Source organism: Corythoichthys intestinalis, chromosome 6, assembly GCF_030265065.1.
Source record: "Corythoichthys intestinalis isolate RoL2023-P3 chromosome 6, ASM3026506v1, whole genome shotgun sequence".
NCBI classification, from domain to species: domain Eukaryota; kingdom Metazoa; phylum Chordata; class Actinopteri; order Syngnathiformes; family Syngnathidae; genus Corythoichthys; species Corythoichthys intestinalis.
The window spans coordinates 10,947,323-10,966,815 of NC_080400.1; the positions used below are offsets into that span (position 1 = coordinate 10,947,323).

Consider the following 19,493-nt stretch of genomic DNA (forward strand, 5'->3'; position numbering starts at 1 on the left):
CATCTGACCATATCACATTCTCCCAGTCCTCTTCTGGATCATCCAAATGCTCTCTCGCGAACCGCAGATGGGCCTGGATGTGTACTGGCTTCAGCAAGTCTGGCAGTGCAGGATTTGAGTCCCTGGCGGCGCATTGTGTTACTGATAGTAGCCTTTGTTACTGTGGTCGCAGCTCTCTGTAGGTCATTCACTAGGTCCCCTCGTGTGGTTCTGGGATTTTTTCTCACAGTTCTTGTTATCATTTTGACGCCACGGGGTGAGATCTTGCATGGAGCCCCAGATCAAGGGCGATTATCAGTGGTCTTGTATGTCTTCCATTTTCTAATAATTGCTCCCACAGTTGATTTCTTTACACCAAGCGTTTTACCTATCGCATATTCAGTCTTCCCAGCCTGGTGCAGGTCTACAATTTTGTCTCTGGTGTCCTTCGACAGCTCTTTGGTCTTGGTCAAAGTGGAGTTTGGAGTGTGACTGACTGAGATTGTGGACAGGTGTCTTTTATACCGATAATGAGTTAAAACAGGTGCCATTAATACAGGTAACGAGTGGAGCCTCGTTAGACCTCGTTAGAAGAAGTTAGACCTCTTTGACAGCCAGAAATCTTGCTTGTATGTTGGTGACCAAATACTTATTTTCCACTCTAATTTGGAAATAAATTCTTTAAAAATTAGACAATGTGATTTTCTGTTTTTTTCTTTTCACGTTCTGTCTCTCATGGTTGAGGTTTACCCATGTTGACAGTTATAGGCCTCTCTCATCTTTTAGTAGGAGAACTTGCACAATTGGTGGTTGACTAAATACTTATTTGCGCCACTGTATTTTAGTGTGGCACAAGTCAGGACTTAGCAACCACTTTGGCTTCCTAAAATGTGTGTGTCGTAGGATTGTTGTGTTTGGTTTATTTATATATAGGAATGTGATATTTAGAAATCAAAAATACTATTATTATTATTTATTGTATTTTTTTTTTTTTTTTTTTCAAGAAAGCCTGACCTCGGCTGACTCTCTGCTTAGCTCCAGACAAGATTCCAGGGGTGTCGATGATGCTGATGCTCTCCAACACCTGATTGGACATCTGGGCGCACTGGAATCTGCAACACAGGACAGCCCATTAAGCAGGGGCACAGGGTTATTTCGGCCAGAATGCGGTCGTTATTAAATTATTATTTCTGTGCGGCCCGGTAGCAAATGTGCCACGGACCGCTACCGGTCCGCGGCCCGACAGATGGGGACCCCTGCCATAGAAAATCTGCGAAGGGAGTTGAAAGTCTGTGTTGCCCAACGAGAGCCCCAGAAACATCACTGCTCTAGAGGAAATCTGCGTGGAGGAATGGGCCAAAATACAAGCAACAGTGTGTGAAAAGCTTGTGAAGAGTTACAGAAAACGTTTGGTCTCCATTATTGCCAACAAAGGGTACATAACAACGGGGCCGGATGTATGGGTGGGCTGGGTTGGGCACGGCCCACCCAGACGTGAGTCGTGCCCACCCAATCAAAATGTCGGGAATATCTATTGTAGCGTCGCACTGGATATAGAGAACGCACGGAGAGTTGGTCTCACCTACTTTTTTACAGCAGGATTAACCGTTACTGTTGGCCGCAACAACGCCGAACAAGCAATCACCTAAACAAGCTGTTTTTCCAACCTCGTTTGTTATCCGCGCGCTTCCTCTCTCTCCTCCAGGCACATACACACACTCACCCTCCGCTCGCCCCGCCCACTCCTACTCATCCAACCACACACACCCATCCGTACCAGAGGCGTTCGCTGACGGTAGGAAGCGGATAGAACAGCAATAATACTGTGGGGTCGTTACACTAAATATTCGGTCAAAAAAAGTAAAAAGATATCACAATATCTGTACCAATACCATATTATTGGGTGGGCAGCCGTTTTCCTCCCGACAGAACATAAAAAAGTGTTTTTGCCAGCGATGCAGAGTCGCTGTAAAAGCTGTAGTAGTACCAAGTAGCTCTACCGATTTCACCAATGAGACGTCGCAAAAATAATCACGACTCCATTATACAAATCAGATGCAAGCTTGCCGTCCAAGGTTCACGCTAACCTGCTCAATCATGTGGTCTTTAGTACCGTAAAAAAATGAAGTATTTTATATTGAGCGCTGCTCTCAACAGGACTCAAAAGTGCGGATTTCAACCTCTATACCAGTTTTTATTTGGCATTGATTGACCAAGGATAACCGGATATATGCTCCTTTTAATTTCTAAATAGTAATAATGAAGAAACTCTTCACTATTCAAACGAGGAACTATTTTTTCCACCAGAGGGCACTCATGCTCTTTGGACGAAGAATGCCTCGTTTATGTTTTTTTTTCTCTCGTTGGAATACATTTTTATTGTATTTCTTTGGCTTTATGCGGTTATGTAATGTGTTATTGTCCAGTATCATTATAACAACGGTTCATATACCATTGTAAAAAAAAATAAATAAAAAAAAATAAAATATAAGCAGTTACTCAAAATGTCACTCTTAATTGAGTATTCTTTTCACTGCATACTTTTTTATTTGTACTTGAGTACATTTTTTGGATGACTACTTTTACTCTTACTTGAGTAATATTAGTTTGAAGTAACACTACTCTTAGTTGAGTAAAAATGTTGGCTGCTCTACCCACCTCTGCGTTTAAATATTGCAATTTAAATTTGCTTATAAAATCCAGACACTTATTCTGGAAGTTTTCAAAATGTTTCTTAAGTAGTTTTTAAAAACAAAGGTTTAATCAAACGGTGTACCAATGAAACCATTACATATGCACTGCAAAACCCAAACCAAAAAAAAAATGAAAAGCTTCCCTTGTTTTCAGTGTAAATATACTAGAAATAAGTGAAATTATCTGTGAGTGCTTCAATTAAATTTACTCACTTAGATTTCTTGAAATAAGAAAAATATCTAGCTGAAAATAAGCTTAAAAAACTTGTCAGAAATGTTTTTAAATTCAAGAATAGATATTGTTCAAAACATTATTTGAAAGCATTTTTCTCTTGATTTAGGTGAAAAATGACCAACTTGTAGTTGTATGGCCTTAATAAGAACAAATACTGTAGCAATAGTAATATTTACTTAAAGTAAGTGGAAGAATCTGATGCATTAATCTGTTAACCGGCCGTTAACACTCAGAACAAGATGGAGAAAATTATTCGACTAAATTTATGAAAAATTAAAGAAATGCAGAGGGTAAAAAAAAAAGCCTGCATTGGGCGTGCCCCTTCTAGATTTCTTAGTGCCCACTCAGGTGGGTAAACCTAGATCCGGGCCTGCATAACAAAGTATTGAGATGAACTTTTGGTGTTGACCAAATACGTATTTTCCACCATGATTTGCAAATAAATTCTTTAAAAATCAATCAATGTGATTTTTTTTCCCACATTCTGTCTCATTGTTGATGTTTACCCATGTTGACAATTACAGGCCTCTCTAATATTTTCAAGTGGGAGAACTTGCAAAATTAGTGGTTGACTAAATACTTATTTGCCCCATTATAGTAAGTCAATTAATTCATGATGAAGAATACAATGTGTTATGATCGTGATTATATTAGCAAAATGAATTGATTTTCAAATTCTATTCTGTATTTATTTCTTTGATAATTTTTTTTTTTTTTTCATTTTTCATTCCCCAACAATGTGGCTATTGTGTGGAAGCGTAACGTGGCCCAACCCAGAGGCGAGCGCGCCTAGGGCTCGGACAGGAATGGAACGCCGCTTTGGACTTCCTGAACGGAAAAAAAACGGCGTCCCGGTGGTGAAATCGAACAATAAGGCTCACTAATGATGTTGCGCTTGTGGAAAAACAACAACGCCACTTCCCGTGGCCCGTCAGCTTAATGAGCGCCCCGCTTCCCGACCCTCACCCGGATGAGGGGAAGACCAACAAAGGACAACATCAGTCGTCCAGAGATTGTTTTTATAGCTGAGCTTATTATTTTTAAAAACATAGGGAAGTTTAACTCCAGTACAGTGTGACACACCATTTCATTTATGTTTTGCTGCAATTGACGGTGATTTTCGATCGTTGCTAGCCCTCCCAGTCAAAATGAATTGGACATCTGTCGCCGTCAATGGCAGCCAATGAGCAAAATGTAGTTGTTATTTGTACACTTGTAAGATTTTAGTTCAGAACGTTTTTCTAAAAATAAATGCAAATCTGCGAGAACAACTCATCTTCGATTGCATTTGGCTCGAGTGCCTTATTGTTTTTACGCCACAATATACTACTTAAGAATTTAGTAGAGGATGTTTAAAAATATCAAATGCACGAGGCCTATCTGGAAGTTGAATTTTCTCTGCTTGGGTTGAATAAAGTGCATGATTGTTTTGTCTACTTTGTGTGTGACCTAAATGCATGATTGTTTTGACATGTTATCAGAAGTTTACCTATTTAAATCTGTCAGAATATACTTAAGAACCTAAAAAATGAAATACCTGAAGCTCATTTGCAAGATGAATTTTCACTTGTTTGACTCCAGTGCATGATTGTTTTTAACTGCTATTGTTAGCATTGCTAAACTTGTTTTATTATATCAAGCTAGGGTTCAGGATTTGACAATAAAAATATGAAAATGGCGACTAATCTCCTCAAGGTGTGTCTTCATTTGCATTTGACTAAAGTGCATGATTGTTTAGACGGCCTTGTGAGTGACTTAAATGCATGATTGTTCTGACATGTTATCAGAAGTTTACCTATTCAAATTTATCAGAATATTATTAAGAACCTAAAAAATGAAATACCTGACGCTCATTTGCAAGATGAATTTTCACTTGTTTGACTCCAGTGCATGATTGTTTTTAACTGCTATTGTTAGCATTGCTAAACTTGTTTTATTATATCTAGCTAGGGTTCAGGATTTGACAATAAAAAATATGAAAATGGCGACTAATCTCCTCAAGGTGTGTCTTCATTTGCATTTGACTAAAGTGCATGATTGTTTAGACGGCCTTGTGAGTGACTTAAATGCATGATTGTTTTGACATGTTATCAGAAGTTTACCTATTCAAATTTGTCAGAACATACTTAAGAACCTAAAAAATGAAAAACCTGAAGCTCAATTGCAAGGTGAATTTTCACTTGTTTGACTCCAGTGCATGATTGTTTTTAACAAGATATTGTTAGCATTTATTATTAGAGTTCATGATTTTGAATTTTAAAAAAATATGAAAAGGGGGACTCATCTACTCAAGCTGTGTCTTCATTTGCAGTTGACTAAAGTGCAAGATTGTTTTGTGTAGTAAAATGATAATGATTTTTAAAATTTTCCCATTCTCTTTTTTGTTTTGTTTTTTATTGCAAGCAAAATAAATGACGATTATTACTACCAAAGCATTTGTAATTGCAATCATTTTCTGGAAGAAATTGAGCAATGTCTGACGGAATTGCAGGGGTGCCAGTAGTTTTGGGCAGCACTGTAAATCGTCCTTAGCCATTGATGTGAAATGGTTGTTTGTCCATATGTGGCCTGTGATTGGTTGCGAGATCAACCATTGTACCGCCATCCCTCCAAAGACAGGAAGTCAAAGACAATCACAAAAGAGGGAGTCCCGGGATTTCTATGACGGAGCCATGTCAAACGCTTTCCTGTAGGCCGGCCTTCGACGTCAACAGTGGAAAATAAAAACCAGGAGGGATTCTACTGAGGGTTCTCCTGGTCTCACAAGTTCGTCACTGTGTTTGTTTATCTTGACACTCCCTCCCCATCACCCCATCACATCTTGCTGACTTTTCACACTCATCTTCTGTCCAAACAAGACACGGAAATACTTCGTTTTGTAAGAATGTAAGTAAGAATGTAAACAAAATTATTCATGAGACGTAGCTGGGAAGCAAATTGTCTGTGCGCGAATGTTTTTGCATCTTATTGTTCAAGAAATGTGTGAAGTATATGGCGCAAAACACTCAGGTGACTTGAAGTTCCGTTCTGAGACCTCAAATTTGGCCAACTTTCATAATTGTCCGATATACATGTGTGATACATCATTGGAAAGCTTAAAATCTCAATTTTCTGGAGGAAGAAAAATTTTGAACAGGAAGGCATTTTAAAAAAAATTACACAGAAAAAGCCAATCTGGGGGTGAGAGCACACGAGAACAGAATTACAGACGCCACGACATTAACAAGATATTATTGCGTACTTACCTTTTTTCGATCCAAAAACTCCATGTAGCATGTATCACTGAGTGTCAAGACATAGCTGTGAATGGCCACAGCTGGATTTTATAGGGATTTTATGGGTTAAACATGGTAATATAACAAGAGTCGCGAAGCAGAAATCGCAGACATCAAGGAGTGATCGAGATTTTCTTTTTGATATATTTACCCTTTTTTAACTTTTTTTTTTTCTAATTTTCTTTGTTTTGATCGATTATTTATCATCTAACATCGGGAAAAATGCGACAGTAACAAAAAAAAAAAATACAGTTAAGCAATAGTTATGAGGTAGATATCTGTGACTTTTTTACAGACACCATTTTTTTTCGTTGTGACATCATTTATTTAAAAGTTTAAAATATGCGAGTGAATAATTTTTTAAAGTTTTTTTTTTAACGAAATATTAGACATCAATTAATGATTTTTAAGCTAAAAATGACGGACATTTTGAATAATAAAATATAATTTATTACCTACGTTTTATGGCTGGGTTGAAACAAAAGATGATGATTTTATACCATTAGTCACACCACACTCCTCCACCAGCTTTCCACTATCGGCATCACCCGCACCCCGTTAAACTGGTTTTCTTCCTTCCCTTTTCCTTCCTTCCTTTCTGAGTGCAGCCAATATATCCAAATAAAGTCATTTAAATTTAAACAATCCCCTGTTACCTCCGGTGTGCCTCAGGGCTCTGTCCTGGGGCCCCTACTCTTCAGTGGGGAGAACAAGTATTTGATACACAGTCAATGGGAAAACCCATTGGCAGTGTATCAAATACTTGTTCTCCCCACTGTACCTACTTCCCCTTGGCAATATTTTTCGTAAATTCAACATCCACTTTCACTGCTATGCTGACGACACCCAACTTTACCTCACTTCTGAACCCTCCTCCTCTCTCCCGCCCTCATCTCTGACTGACTGTATCACTGAAATAAAAATCTGGTCTACCCACAACTTCCTAAAACCTAACAGTAATAAAACTGAGGTGCTCCTCGTTGGCTCTAAATTCACCATCTCAAAAAACCATAACATTTCCCTTACCAATGACAACTCCACTGTTTCACCCTCCCCCCAAGTCAAGAGCCTAGGAGTAATCCTCGACAACACACTTTCCTTTCGATCGCACATCAATAACATCACCCAGATTGCCCACTTTCACCTCCGCACCATTAATCGCCTCCGCCCTTCCCTCACCCCACATTCTGCTGCAATTCTGGTCCACAGCCTTGTCGCTTGTCCTGCTAATTCCTATTAGCGGTCCTGGGGCTTCCTGTCTGTCCGTCCTGGGAGTGGATCTCTCCTGACTGAAGGTTTCTCATTTTTCTCCCGAAGACTCTGGAGTTTTTGGAGTTTTTCCTTGCCGACATGGAGGGTCTAAGGATGGGGGAAACCCAGGACTTGAATTTATTTATTCATCTATATTCTCTATATAGGTAAAATGGCGCCATTACAGATTGAGCGCGACAATGCGTGAGTGGGTCGTGCAACGCATGCATTAATTGCGTTAAATATTTTAACGTGATACATTAAAAAAAAAAACATTACCGCCGTTATCGGGATAAATTTGATAACCCTACCTTAAGCCTAAACTAAAGACTCTGGATGAGTGTAACATATTATGTCTGTAGCGTTAAATAATTAGAAAACGATTTAATTAAAATATATATATATATATTAAAAAAAGGCATGGCCGATATTTTTTTGCCGATTCTGATACTTTGAAAATGACGTGATCGGGGCATCTCTAACAAAAACTGATTTTCATTCAAAATTGTAGATTGATATCATTGAAGCAATGTTCTGTCATGAAAGATATCAGCTACTCTCAAGTTTAACCAGTTTGCATTATTTTATTGCAGTGTTTTTCCTTATTCAGATTTGTTTCAAGACTACAGTTACAGTTAGACTTCACTTTGATGGTTAATGCAGTTATTGTAATTTTGTTGTTTTATCACAATAGATTGGTTTATTTACATTTCAAAAACTATTAATTTACGAATGTGATTGCACTTTAGTTTACACATTTTAAATGTTCAGATATTAAGATTTGAATGAGGCAAAATAACATGCTTTTTCTCTTAAATATATTGTTATAATCATTTGTTTCAGATGTACTGTAATTGTTTTCTGTATAAAAATTAATTTGGTATTCAAAAAGTCTTTTTTCTTTTTTTTTTCTTTTAACCTGTCCTGTTCAGCTGTTTGACACAGAGAATGGAAGTCTAAGTGCCCGGATAGTCTGAACAGTTTTAATGTTTCACATTGAGAGTCTGACATACTCCCATTGTGATCATTCAAAATACCTTTTTATTATGACAAAGCAGCGAACAGGAAGGGATTATGGGGGGACAGAAGAAAAGCAACACAAGAGAAGAAAGAAAAGAAACACATACACAACATCTAGACTAATAATTAATATGCTGGTGCCATCGTCAGCGAGATGTATTTCCGGTTTACACCATGTGGGGGCCCATTGGCCAGTGAAAGAGGGGGACGTGGGTGGGGGCATCTATAAGCTAAGTGATTGAAAGAGGTAGAGTATACACAAATCAGTTCTGTGATCTAAAACCCAGTAATCGTGTGAATCTCTTATGAATGTAAGCATGTTGGCGACCAACCCTACGCCGCCTCATCGCTAATCCCGGCACCAGGACCCCCAACTCGAGCATGCCCTACCGCATCCAGCAGCACGCAAGCCCCATCGGGCGCGCGACAGCCACGCAGACGGGCGGGGCGCCAACCCAGGGCCACGGCCCCCACCCAGCCAGCCCGGGGGGTTGGGGGGTCAAACGCAGCCCATCCGTCCTCCCGCAGCCCAGCAAAGGAGCAATCAAACCCCCCCCCCGGGATCCAGGGTGGTCACCCGGGCCACCCGTGCACCCATCAACCAGCCTTCAGGGATGGCAGGAACGGACGCACCACCAACCCCACGTCTACCCCCACACCTGCCCGCCCACCCAGGCCACGAGCCGCAGCCCTCCAACCGGCACGGCATGCAATGGGACCCCCAGCGGCCCACCAAGCCCAAGGCAAGGCAGGGCCCCCCGCCGGTGCAGGCAACACCCCGCTGATACACCGGCGCCCAGCCAGCGACCCACGACGGAGCACAGGGCGGATGTCCAGTCAGAGAAGAGAGGAAGGCGGAGACAGGAGAACGCCGAGGAACTGCCACGGGGCGATGCAAAATCAGAGCCCCGACCCCCCACTCCACTCCCGGCGGCCGGGAGCCCAGGAACAGGGGAGGTCACACCTCAGGAGCCACGCCATAAGGAAAAAGTGTGGGACCCACCTACCACCCTATTACTGTGTCTGCCAGGTTCCCAGCTGGCAGCCATCACCCAGCACCGTGATGGGATTGTGAGGGGAGGGTAGTGCAATGCATGCATTAAAATAGGAGAGCTTGGCTTGGGGCAGTGGGACCGCAGCATGGAATTTCTGCCCAGCTGCCCGTCCCGCCGCCCTTTGCCGGTGCTCTCCTGTGGAGTATGATGTGTGTGGTGCATTTAAAAAAGGTGCAGGGATGGCGGGGCCTGTCGTGAGGAGGCAACCGTGAGGTACCCTCACCCAACAGGTCCCAGCCATCCCACAATCTTGGTGTGTGGTGCATTAAAAACAGGGGGGAGCCGGGCCGGGACTGTAAAGCCCTGTCCCAACTCTCCCCGGAGAAATGTATGAGCATGTAAGTGCCAGGGTGAAAGATATTTACAGTGCCGAAGTGAGAAGTGCATGAGTTAAGAGGCAGGCTCCCGCGGGCGTGGCCCCGTCCACCAGAACCACCGGCCGCAGGGCGGGAGAAGCGTCAGGGCCCCGATCAATCCCCGCCCCAGACCACCCACGGCGCCTCCGTGACCGCCCCCCCCCCCCCACCCACCGAGCACCCGCCCCGCACTCCGAGCAGGCGCCACGCCGAGCGCCAGCGACCAGGGGATGTCCACCCCACCGGACATGATGATGACATCATTTTGCATGTTTGCACATGTAGGTACTAGGGACCTGGAACTCGAGTGCCGAGAACCATTTTACTTCTTACTCCAAAGTAGGGACTTACATTGGGGCCGTAGGAACTTGATTACGTAGGTGTTTGGTGATTCGCTGAAATCAGCAGCTATTCACGCGTCTCAAGGAGCCGCCATATTTTTAAAAAACTACCCTGTTCTAAATCTGTTGTTAGACGCTGGATTTGCTCGCCGATGGAAATTATTTGCTTCAGACATGCAAGACTTGCAGCTGTGTCTTCGACAGTCTCCATTTCGTTGTTTTCCGTTCAGCTTAGTTTTTGCGGTTTTATTTTGCCAGAGGCGAGTGTGGCGAGTAAATAATGCGTCACTGGCGCAGACGATAACTCTCACAGTAGTTCGAACCAGGCGCAGTACCCATGTGCGAACATGACTGCCTGGCGAAGAATAGTTCCTACAACCACTGGAGAGGCCGGTAGTTTTAAGAACTAAGTACTCAGGTTCCTACAGTCCGAAAGTGGCTATTGAGTGTGTCCAGAACCAGGACCAAACAATGAGACGTCCAAAGACAGTCCTTACTGACTAAGTCTAGTTTTCCTGATCAGTTGTTACTCACAGCTAGCTGTATGTCGCCATTTGAAGCAATTTGCCTTGCATATCTTTTCTTTTGACGGATTCAATCCTAATTCAAGCCATCCAACCTATTCCTCAGCCGCTCTACTTTGGTCAATTGACATGCAAGATTTTGTTTACTCTGAGAATGCTCATGCTTTGACCAGCCGGAAGTCCATATGAGCTCATTGTGAAAAGGTCAACAAAAATAAACCGGCATGGCCTCTGTTCATTACACTTCCTCTCATAGCTTTCATCACGCTCCCTCTTTCCCTCCCGATAAGGTTCTCTTTCTCCTCTTTTCCGTGGAAATTTGGCAGTTACTCATGAAAAATTCCAAAAGCCTTCCAACACTCGCTCTCACTCCATGCTGGCTTGAACTCACCTGTTGAGGAAGGTGTTCCCGAAAGGGTTGAGCTTTCGGAAAGGCTTGTTTGGGTCCACAATGAGGGCGTTCCCAGGTATGACGCTCTCTACTTCGCCGTGCATGATGGCGGTGAAGCAGTCGGTGGTGGGTTCGGGTCCCACCCGGCTGCCAGGAATCTCCTGTTCCAGTAGGTACCTGTCCGTCACACCTCGCCTTAGTGCTGAACACCTTTAACCCTTCAAAGGGCAAGTGACTATTTTTGGTCATTAAAAATAAAATCTTAACCCTTTAAAAACTTCCACATACAGTGGGGAAAATAAGTAGTAAGATTAGAGAGACCTGTAATTGTCAACATGGGTAAACCTCAACCATGAGAAACAGAATGTGGAAAAAAAACAGAATATCACATTGTTTGATTTTTAAAGAATTTATTTCCAAATTAGAGTGGAAAATAAGTATTTGGTCACCTAATAACAAGCAAGATTTCTGGCTGTCAAAGAGGTCTAACTTTTCTAACGAGGCTCCACTCGTTACCTGTATTAATGGCACCTGTTTTAACTCATTATCGGTCCACAGTCACACTCCAAACTCCACTATGGCCAAGACCAAAAAGCTGTCGAAGGACACCACAGACAAAATTGTAGACCTGCACCAGGCTGAGAAGACTGAATCTGCAATAGGTAAAACACTTGGTGTAAAGAAATCAACTGTGGGAGCAATTATTAGAAAATGGAAGACATACAAGACCACTGATAATCTCCCTCGATCTGGGGCTCCATGCAAGATCTCACCCCGTGGCGTCAAAATGATAACAAGAACGGTGAGCAAAAATCCTAGAACCACACGGGGGACCTAGTGAATGACCTACAGAGAGCTGGGACCAAAGTAACAAGGGCTACTATTAGTAACACAATGCGCTGCCATGGACTCAAATCCTGCACTACCAGACGTGTTCCCCAGCTGAAGCCAGTACACGTCCAGGCCCGTCTGCGGTTCGCTAGAGAGCATTTGGATGATCCAGAAGAGGACTGGGAGACTGTGTTATGGTCAGATGAAACCGAAATAGAACTTTTTGGTAGAAACACAAGTTCTCGTGTTTGGAGGAGAAAGAATACTGAATTGCATCCGAAGAACACCATACCCACTGTGAAGCATGGCGGTGGAAACATCATGCTTTGGGGCTGTTTTTCTGCAAAGGGACCAGGACGACTGATCTGTGTAAAGGAAAGAATGAATGGGGCCATGTATGGAGAGATTTTGAGTGAAAATCTCCTTCTATCAGCAAGGGCATTGAAGATGACACATGGCTGGGTCTTTCAGCGTGACAATGATCCTAAACACACAGCCAGGGCAACAAAGGAGTGGCTTTGTAAGAAGCATTTCAAGGTCCTGGAGTGGCCTAGCCAGTCTCCAGATCTCAACCCCATAGAAAGTCTGTGGATGGAGTTGAAAGTCCGTGTTGCCCAACGACAGCCACAAAACATCACTGCTCTAGAGGAGATCTGCATGGAGGAATGGGACAAAATACCAGCAACAGTGTGTGAAAAGCTTGTGAAGAGTTACAGAAAACGTTTGGCCTCCGTTATTGCCAACAAAGGGTACATAACAAAGTATTGAGATGAACTTTTGGTATTGACCAAATACTTATTTTCCACTGTAATTTGGAAATAAATTCTTTAAAAATCAAACAATGTGATTTTCTGTTTTTTTTTTTTTTTCTCCACATTTTGGCTCTCATGGTTGAGGTTTACCCATGTTGACAATTACAGGCCTCTCTAATATTTTCAAGTGGGAGAACTTACACAATTAGTGGTTGACTAAATACTTATTTGCCCCCCTATATGTTGACATCACGTTTTGAGTCATGTAGGCCAACTACTTGTTTTATAATATTCCATTGTTCTTGGCTTATCTTATTTTAAAAAATAGCACATTAACATGGATTTGATGTCTATTGCAGCCAATGAGTTAGGTGACCTTTAAATGATGACCTGATGGACTTACTTAATGAAGGTGGTCTTCCCAGTGGAATACTGTCCCACCACGAGCACCATGGGTTTGTTGTCAAAATCTGCGTCCTCCAGGCTGAGCGAGTGGAAGTCGTGGAAGCCATAGTACTGTTCTAGCGGCAGTAGTTTTTTGCGGTACAGCGACTTGAGGCCCTCCGTCACCGTGCGGATCACCTCCGGAGCCTTCTTCACGTTCTTACGCCCCCAGCGCGACATTTCTGCGAGATCTGAGCCATGAATGCCAAAGGTTTGTGTTTTTCCAAAGAAACTTTCAGAATGCTAACGGTAATATAAGTATAACTGCAGTGTGTACTGTAAGTTTATTGTCATTGTCATTTAAAAGAAAATCAAAGTTTTCATGAAAATAGTTGCAAAACTAATAGTTTTTATTTAAAATTTGTTAGCCTAATAGCCATTAGCTACTTGTTAGCTAGTTGGCTATCTCATTTTTGACTTGCTATTTAATGACTTAAAAAAAAAAATCTTTGCTAACTTTCATAAAACTTAGGGAATTTAAATACTACCACAGTATATGCCTTTTACTGCCATAATCAAGTTTTTGTGAAAATTGTTGCAAAAATACTATATTAGAGTTTTTATTTCAAAATTTGTTAGCCTAATAGCTACATGTTAGCTAGTTGGCTATGTCTTTTTTAATTTACGACAGTATTTAATGATAAAAAAGAAAAACAAAAGGAATTTTTGCCAAGACACTTTCATAATACTTATGGGAATTAAATATTACCATAGTGTGGACTGTTAGTTTTTTGTCATACTCAATTAAAAAAAAAAAAAAAAAAACCAAGTATTCGTAAAAATTGTCGCAACACTATTACAGTTTAAATTCAAATCCGTTAGCCTGATAACTACTTGTTAGCTAGTTGGCGATCTCATTTTTAACTTACCAGTTAATGATAAAAATAAAAGCAAAAATAGATATCTTTGCTAAAAGACTTTCAAAATGTTATTGGAAATTAAATATTACTACAGTGTGTGCCTTTTACTGCTGTAGTCAATTAAATAAATCAACGTTTTTGTGAAAATTGTCACAAAACAAATAAGAGTTTTTATTTTAAATTCGTTAACCTAATAGCTGCTAGCTTGCTAGTTGGCTGTGACATTTTTAACGTACTGTTTGATGATGAAAACAAAAATTCAGAATCTTTGATAAGAGACTCAAAATATTTATGGAAAATAAATATTACGACTCTGTACCTTTTAATGTCAAAGTCAATTTTTTTAAAAATCTAAGTTTTCATTAAAATTGTTGCAAAACTAATGGTTTTTAATTTCAAGTTCGCTATCCAGATAGCTACTTGTTAGCTAATTGGATATGTCATTTTTAACTTAACTTTAACTTAACGATAATGATAATGTTTTTAATGATAAAAACAAAACGAATCTTTGCTAAGAGACGTTCATAATATTAAGGAAATTAAAATTTTATGACAGTGTGTACCGTTAGTTTAGTAGATATAAGGCCATGTCATTTTTAACTTACCAGTTAATGATAAAAATAAAAGCAATTAAAAATTTAAATATTACCAATGTGTACTATTAGTTTATTTTCATAGTCATTAAAAAAAAACCTATTAGTTTAAATTCAAATTTGTTAGCCTGATAGCTACCTGTTAGCTAGTTGGCTATGCCATTTTTAACTTTAACTTAAGCTATTTATTGATAAAAACAAAAAGAATCTTTGCTAAGAGACGTTCATAATACGAAAGAAATTAAAATTTTACGACAGTGTGTACCGTTAGTTTATGGTCATAAAGTCATTAAAAAAAAAAAAAAGTTTTCGTGAAAATTGTTGCACAGCGAATAGTTTTTATTTCAAATTCGTTAGCCACCTAGCTAACAATGCCATTTTGAACTTACCAGTTAATAATAAAAATTAAAGCAATTAAAAATTAAATATTACCAGTGGGTACTATTAGTTTATTTTCATAGTCATTAAAAAAGCTATTATTTTAAATTCAAATTTGTTAGTCTGATAGCTACTTGTTAGCTAGTTGGCTATGTCATTTTTAACTGACCAGTTGATGATAAAAATAAAAGCAAAAATTAAGAATCTTTGCTAAGACCTACATATACTATTGTGAATTAAATATTACTACACTGCGTGCCTTTTACTGCTATAGTCAATTAAAAAAAGTTTTAGTGAAAATTGTTGCAAAACTAGCTAGTTAGCTACGTAATTTTTAATGCACTATTTACTGATATACCAAAAAAAAAATCGGAATCTTTGCTAAGAGACTCTCATAATACTTATGTAAATTAAATATTATGAATCTGTACCTTTTACTGTCATAGTCAAATTTTTTTTAAAAATCAAAGTTTTCATGAAAATTGTTGCAAAACTAATAATTTTTCATTTAAAATTCGTTACCCTGATAGCTGTTTGGTAGCTTGTTGGCTATGTCATTTTTCACAGACTATCTAATTATTAACATAATACAAAAATAATCTTTATGAAGAGACGTTCATAATACTTATGGAAATTAAACATTACTGCGGTGTGAACTGCTAGTTTTTGTTATTGTCAGCCTTAGAGTTATCTGAGACACTATTATGGTGGAAGATTTTGGTAGCTTTGGTAGTTTTTTTTTTTTTTTAGACATTGACACCTTTTTAAAAGGATATCTCGATTCTTGCAGGAGCATATCGATAACCTTTTGGGATACAAAATATCACGATATATCACCATTTCGATATTTTGTCACACCCCTATTACTAAGTAACACTAGGAAATGCAATTTATGGAAAAATGGCATTCACGCTGTTCTGAATTTGGTGAACTTACTTTTAATTTTGGGGGCATTTTCGGGTCACTTCCTGCTCATTTTGGGTTTTAAGGAGAAAAAAACATTGCATTTAAATAAATAGGACTTAAAGCTATGTTTGTGTTGGTGAGTGTCTCTACTAATGTGTTGTTATTTGTTTCAACTTTACTGTTGGGATACGTTCTTCTTCTTTTTGGCTTCGTGTAAGGTGAGGACATGATACTCACAGAGTGAGAGAAGGAGCTTGTTGGATGCGTGAGGGCTTTATTTCCTCTGCTGGGAAAAAAAAAAAAAAAAGCAAAAGCTTCAGCTGTTTCCTGTATTTGTGTAGAAAAGATGCTCCGTCGTCCTTGAAGCTTCACGCCAAAAAGTTCCCGTTTGAAGTGGCCGATGGTCTATAAAGTGAGCATCAAAGGAGATATTAAGATGATGAGGATGTTGACGATATCCCCGTTTAGGCTGATTTTACAAAAAGTTCATCAAAAATATTCTGTATGTCAGTTTCCTATAGGCTAAATGGGACACAATAACAATTTGTCCAATGTTATTTTTTAAAATTAACTCAATGGCTGCCATTGGCAGCAATAGACGTCCAATCCATTCGAAGTTGGATGGTTGGCAGCGAATGAACCAACGTGAATAGTTGTCTACTGAAGTGACCAATGTCCCTGAAAGGGTAAAATTAATTACTATGTTTTAAAATACGTTAGCTTTATCAGCCAGGCAACATAAAATTTTATCGACAAAATATCACTAAATAAATATCTTTAAATTCATAAATTTGAATTAATTAACGCTGGCAACAGTTAACATTCTCATCAAAATGTCACTAAAATGATACGGGTTTCTCTTTACCCTTTAAAGTCATGCATATATTGGAATAAATTAACGCTAACATCATTTAGCATAGTCATTAAAACTAAACTGATGTTTTCTCTTTAAATATATAAACATGAATTAATTAATGCAGATAACATTTAGCTTAGTCATAAAAATGTCACTAAATTAATATGTTTTTCTCTTCAAATGCATTAATTGTAATTAATTAACGCTAACAAAATTTAGCTAAGTCATTAAGATATCACTAAACTGATTTTTTTCTCTTTAAATACATAAACATGGATTATTTAATGCTAACAACATGTAGTTTTGTCATCAAAATATCACTAGCTGGTATGTTTTTCTTTTCTTAAATTGCAATTAATTTACGCTAACATCATTTAGCTTAGTCATTAAAATATCACCAACGCAACATGTTTTCTCCGAAAACACAGAAACATGTATTAGTTAATGCTAATAACATTTAGCTTAGTCATTAAAATATCACCAAACTAATGTTTTCTCCGAAAACACAGAAACATGTATTAGTTAATGCTAATAAAATTTAGCTTAGTCATGAGAATATCACTAAACTGATGTTTTCTAAAATGTGAATTAATAAACACTTATAAACATTTGGCTTTGTCAACAAACTATCTCTGATGTTTTTCTCTTTGAATACATAAACATGGATTAATTAATGCTAATAACAGTTAGCTTCATCATCAAAACATCACTAAACTGATGTTTTTCTCTTTAAATACATAAATTTAAATTGATTAATGCTAATGACATTTACCTTTGTGATCAAAATGTCACTAAATTGAAATTAATTAACGCTTACATAATTTAGCTCAGTCATTAAGATATCACCAAACTAATATGTTTGCTCCTTAAATACAGAAACACGAATTAATTAATGCTAATAACAGTTTGCTACGAATGAATTAATGCTAATAACAGTTAGCTTCGTCATCAACATATCACTAAACTGATGTTTTTCTCTTTAAATACATAAACATGAATTAATTCATGCTAATAACAGCTTCATCATCAAAATATCACTAATGTTTTTTTTTTTCTTTAAATACATAAACTCGAATTAGTTAATGGTAACATTTAGCTTTGTCATCAAAATATCACTAACTGATGATTTTCTTTTTAAATGCATACATTGCAATTAATTACTGCTAAGATAATTTAGCTTAGTCACTAAAATATCACCAAACTAATATCTTTTCTCCTAAAACACAAAAACATGTATTAATTAATGTTAATAACATTTAGCTTAGTCATTAAAATATCTCTAAACTGATGTTTTCTCAAATGTGAATTAATAAACGCTAACAACATTTAACTTTGTCAACAAAATATCTGGTTTTCTCTTTAAATACATAGTCTAATCTTGAATTAATTAATGCCAAGAACATTTAGCTTTGTCAACAAAATAGCACTAAAATTATATGTTTTTCTCTTAAAATGCATACACTGGAATTAATTGAAGTGCCTGTGACACAAAAAAGCATGTTTTTTTCATATAACATGTGGCATTTTATGCTCTTGAATGAAAAGGACCGCTTGGATGTGTGTGGAAGCGATCAATGTATTTATTCCATTTTTTGTATCCCTTGCTACGAAAATGAAGACTTCCGGGCTCCGGCCATGGTCTCGGATTGAGGAAGAAGGCGAATGTGACGTCAGCGAACTAACCATCATCACAATACAGCCATTCGTAGTGAATGCAGAAGGACTGCAGATTCAGCTGATTTTGTGGATTAATTTTTTGCGTCATGACAGCCCAATGTGCTGCAGGCTTTTGTTGCTACACCAGGGAGAGTGGTGTGAGACTTTATGGATTTCCAAACGATCCTGTTCACCACCTCTGTCTCCCCGGTGACGAGCTCAACCTGCCTGCCGTGGCTGCAGCAGAACGACGAGCTGAAACTTGCTCGCCGCAGGGAGCTGGCCGATCGGTGAAGACAAGCACCACCCCCCCTCGCCGTGTGTGACATGAGTTGGGGTAGTCTTGTATGGGTTTTTTTATTTTCGAAAGGCAAGGAGGAGACATGGAAGAGTCGTTCGGTTTGGGTTAGCATGTCGCCTAGCTCTCACTCCTCGTTTTGTTTACTCTCTTTCCTCCGTCTCCGAAGCCGAGGCAGGGAAAAGACAAAAGCCGGACTAACTCCGGTGGCATGGCATAAAATACCTTTTGGGAGGTTTAAGAAGTCGGCAGTTTTTGGCAGTAATTTAGCCTTGTCTTACTGACTAAATACACTTTTAACATTTCATATTCCATTTAGCACAAGACTATTATTTGTCATGACCATACAATTTATTTAGCAATTGAGGAAAAATACTTAGATTAAAAGAATATCCTGTAAAAATATTGGCGTAGATAGATAAAAACAATGATGAAATTTTGCTACTCTCTGTCACATTTTCCTTGTTCTGAATCTTCCTCCTCCATTGGGCTGAATTCTAAATCAGCTGAAAGCGTTACTCTGCCGATGTCATCCTCCAGCTGGGGACGCTAGAGCGCTATAATGACAGGCGGGGCTAAACGGCAGATTAAAAGACTAATTTCTCGTCATCTGCGCTTTGCCAAATTGTTGTATATAGTCGAATCGTCTCAAAATATGATTTTAATTAAAATAATAATGCTATTTAAGATTATTTTTATGGTGTCACAGGCACTTTAATGCTAATAACATTTAGCTTACTTGTTAAAATGGCATTAAATTGATATGTTTTCCTCTTTATATAAATAAACTTGAATTAAT

General features: G+C 38.8%; 1 protein-coding gene across 1 annotated transcript in view; it reads right to left on the bottom strand.

Annotated features, from left to right (window-relative positions):
- Positions 1-19,493, bottom strand: part of LOC130918052 (EH domain-containing protein 2-like) — a 30,762-nt gene that overhangs the window by 5,642 nt on the left and 5,627 nt on the right. The window contains exons 2-5 of the mRNA XM_057839921.1: positions 16,122-16,289; positions 13,107-13,338; positions 11,121-11,297; positions 994-1,091 (exon numbers count right to left, since the gene is read on the bottom strand). Coding sequence (XP_057695904.1) covers positions 994-1,091; positions 11,121-11,297; positions 13,107-13,327 — 496 coding nt within the window. The 5' untranslated portion in view covers positions 13,328-13,338; positions 16,122-16,289. The remainder of the gene's footprint in view (positions 1-993; positions 1,092-11,120; positions 11,298-13,106; positions 13,339-16,121; positions 16,290-19,493) is intronic.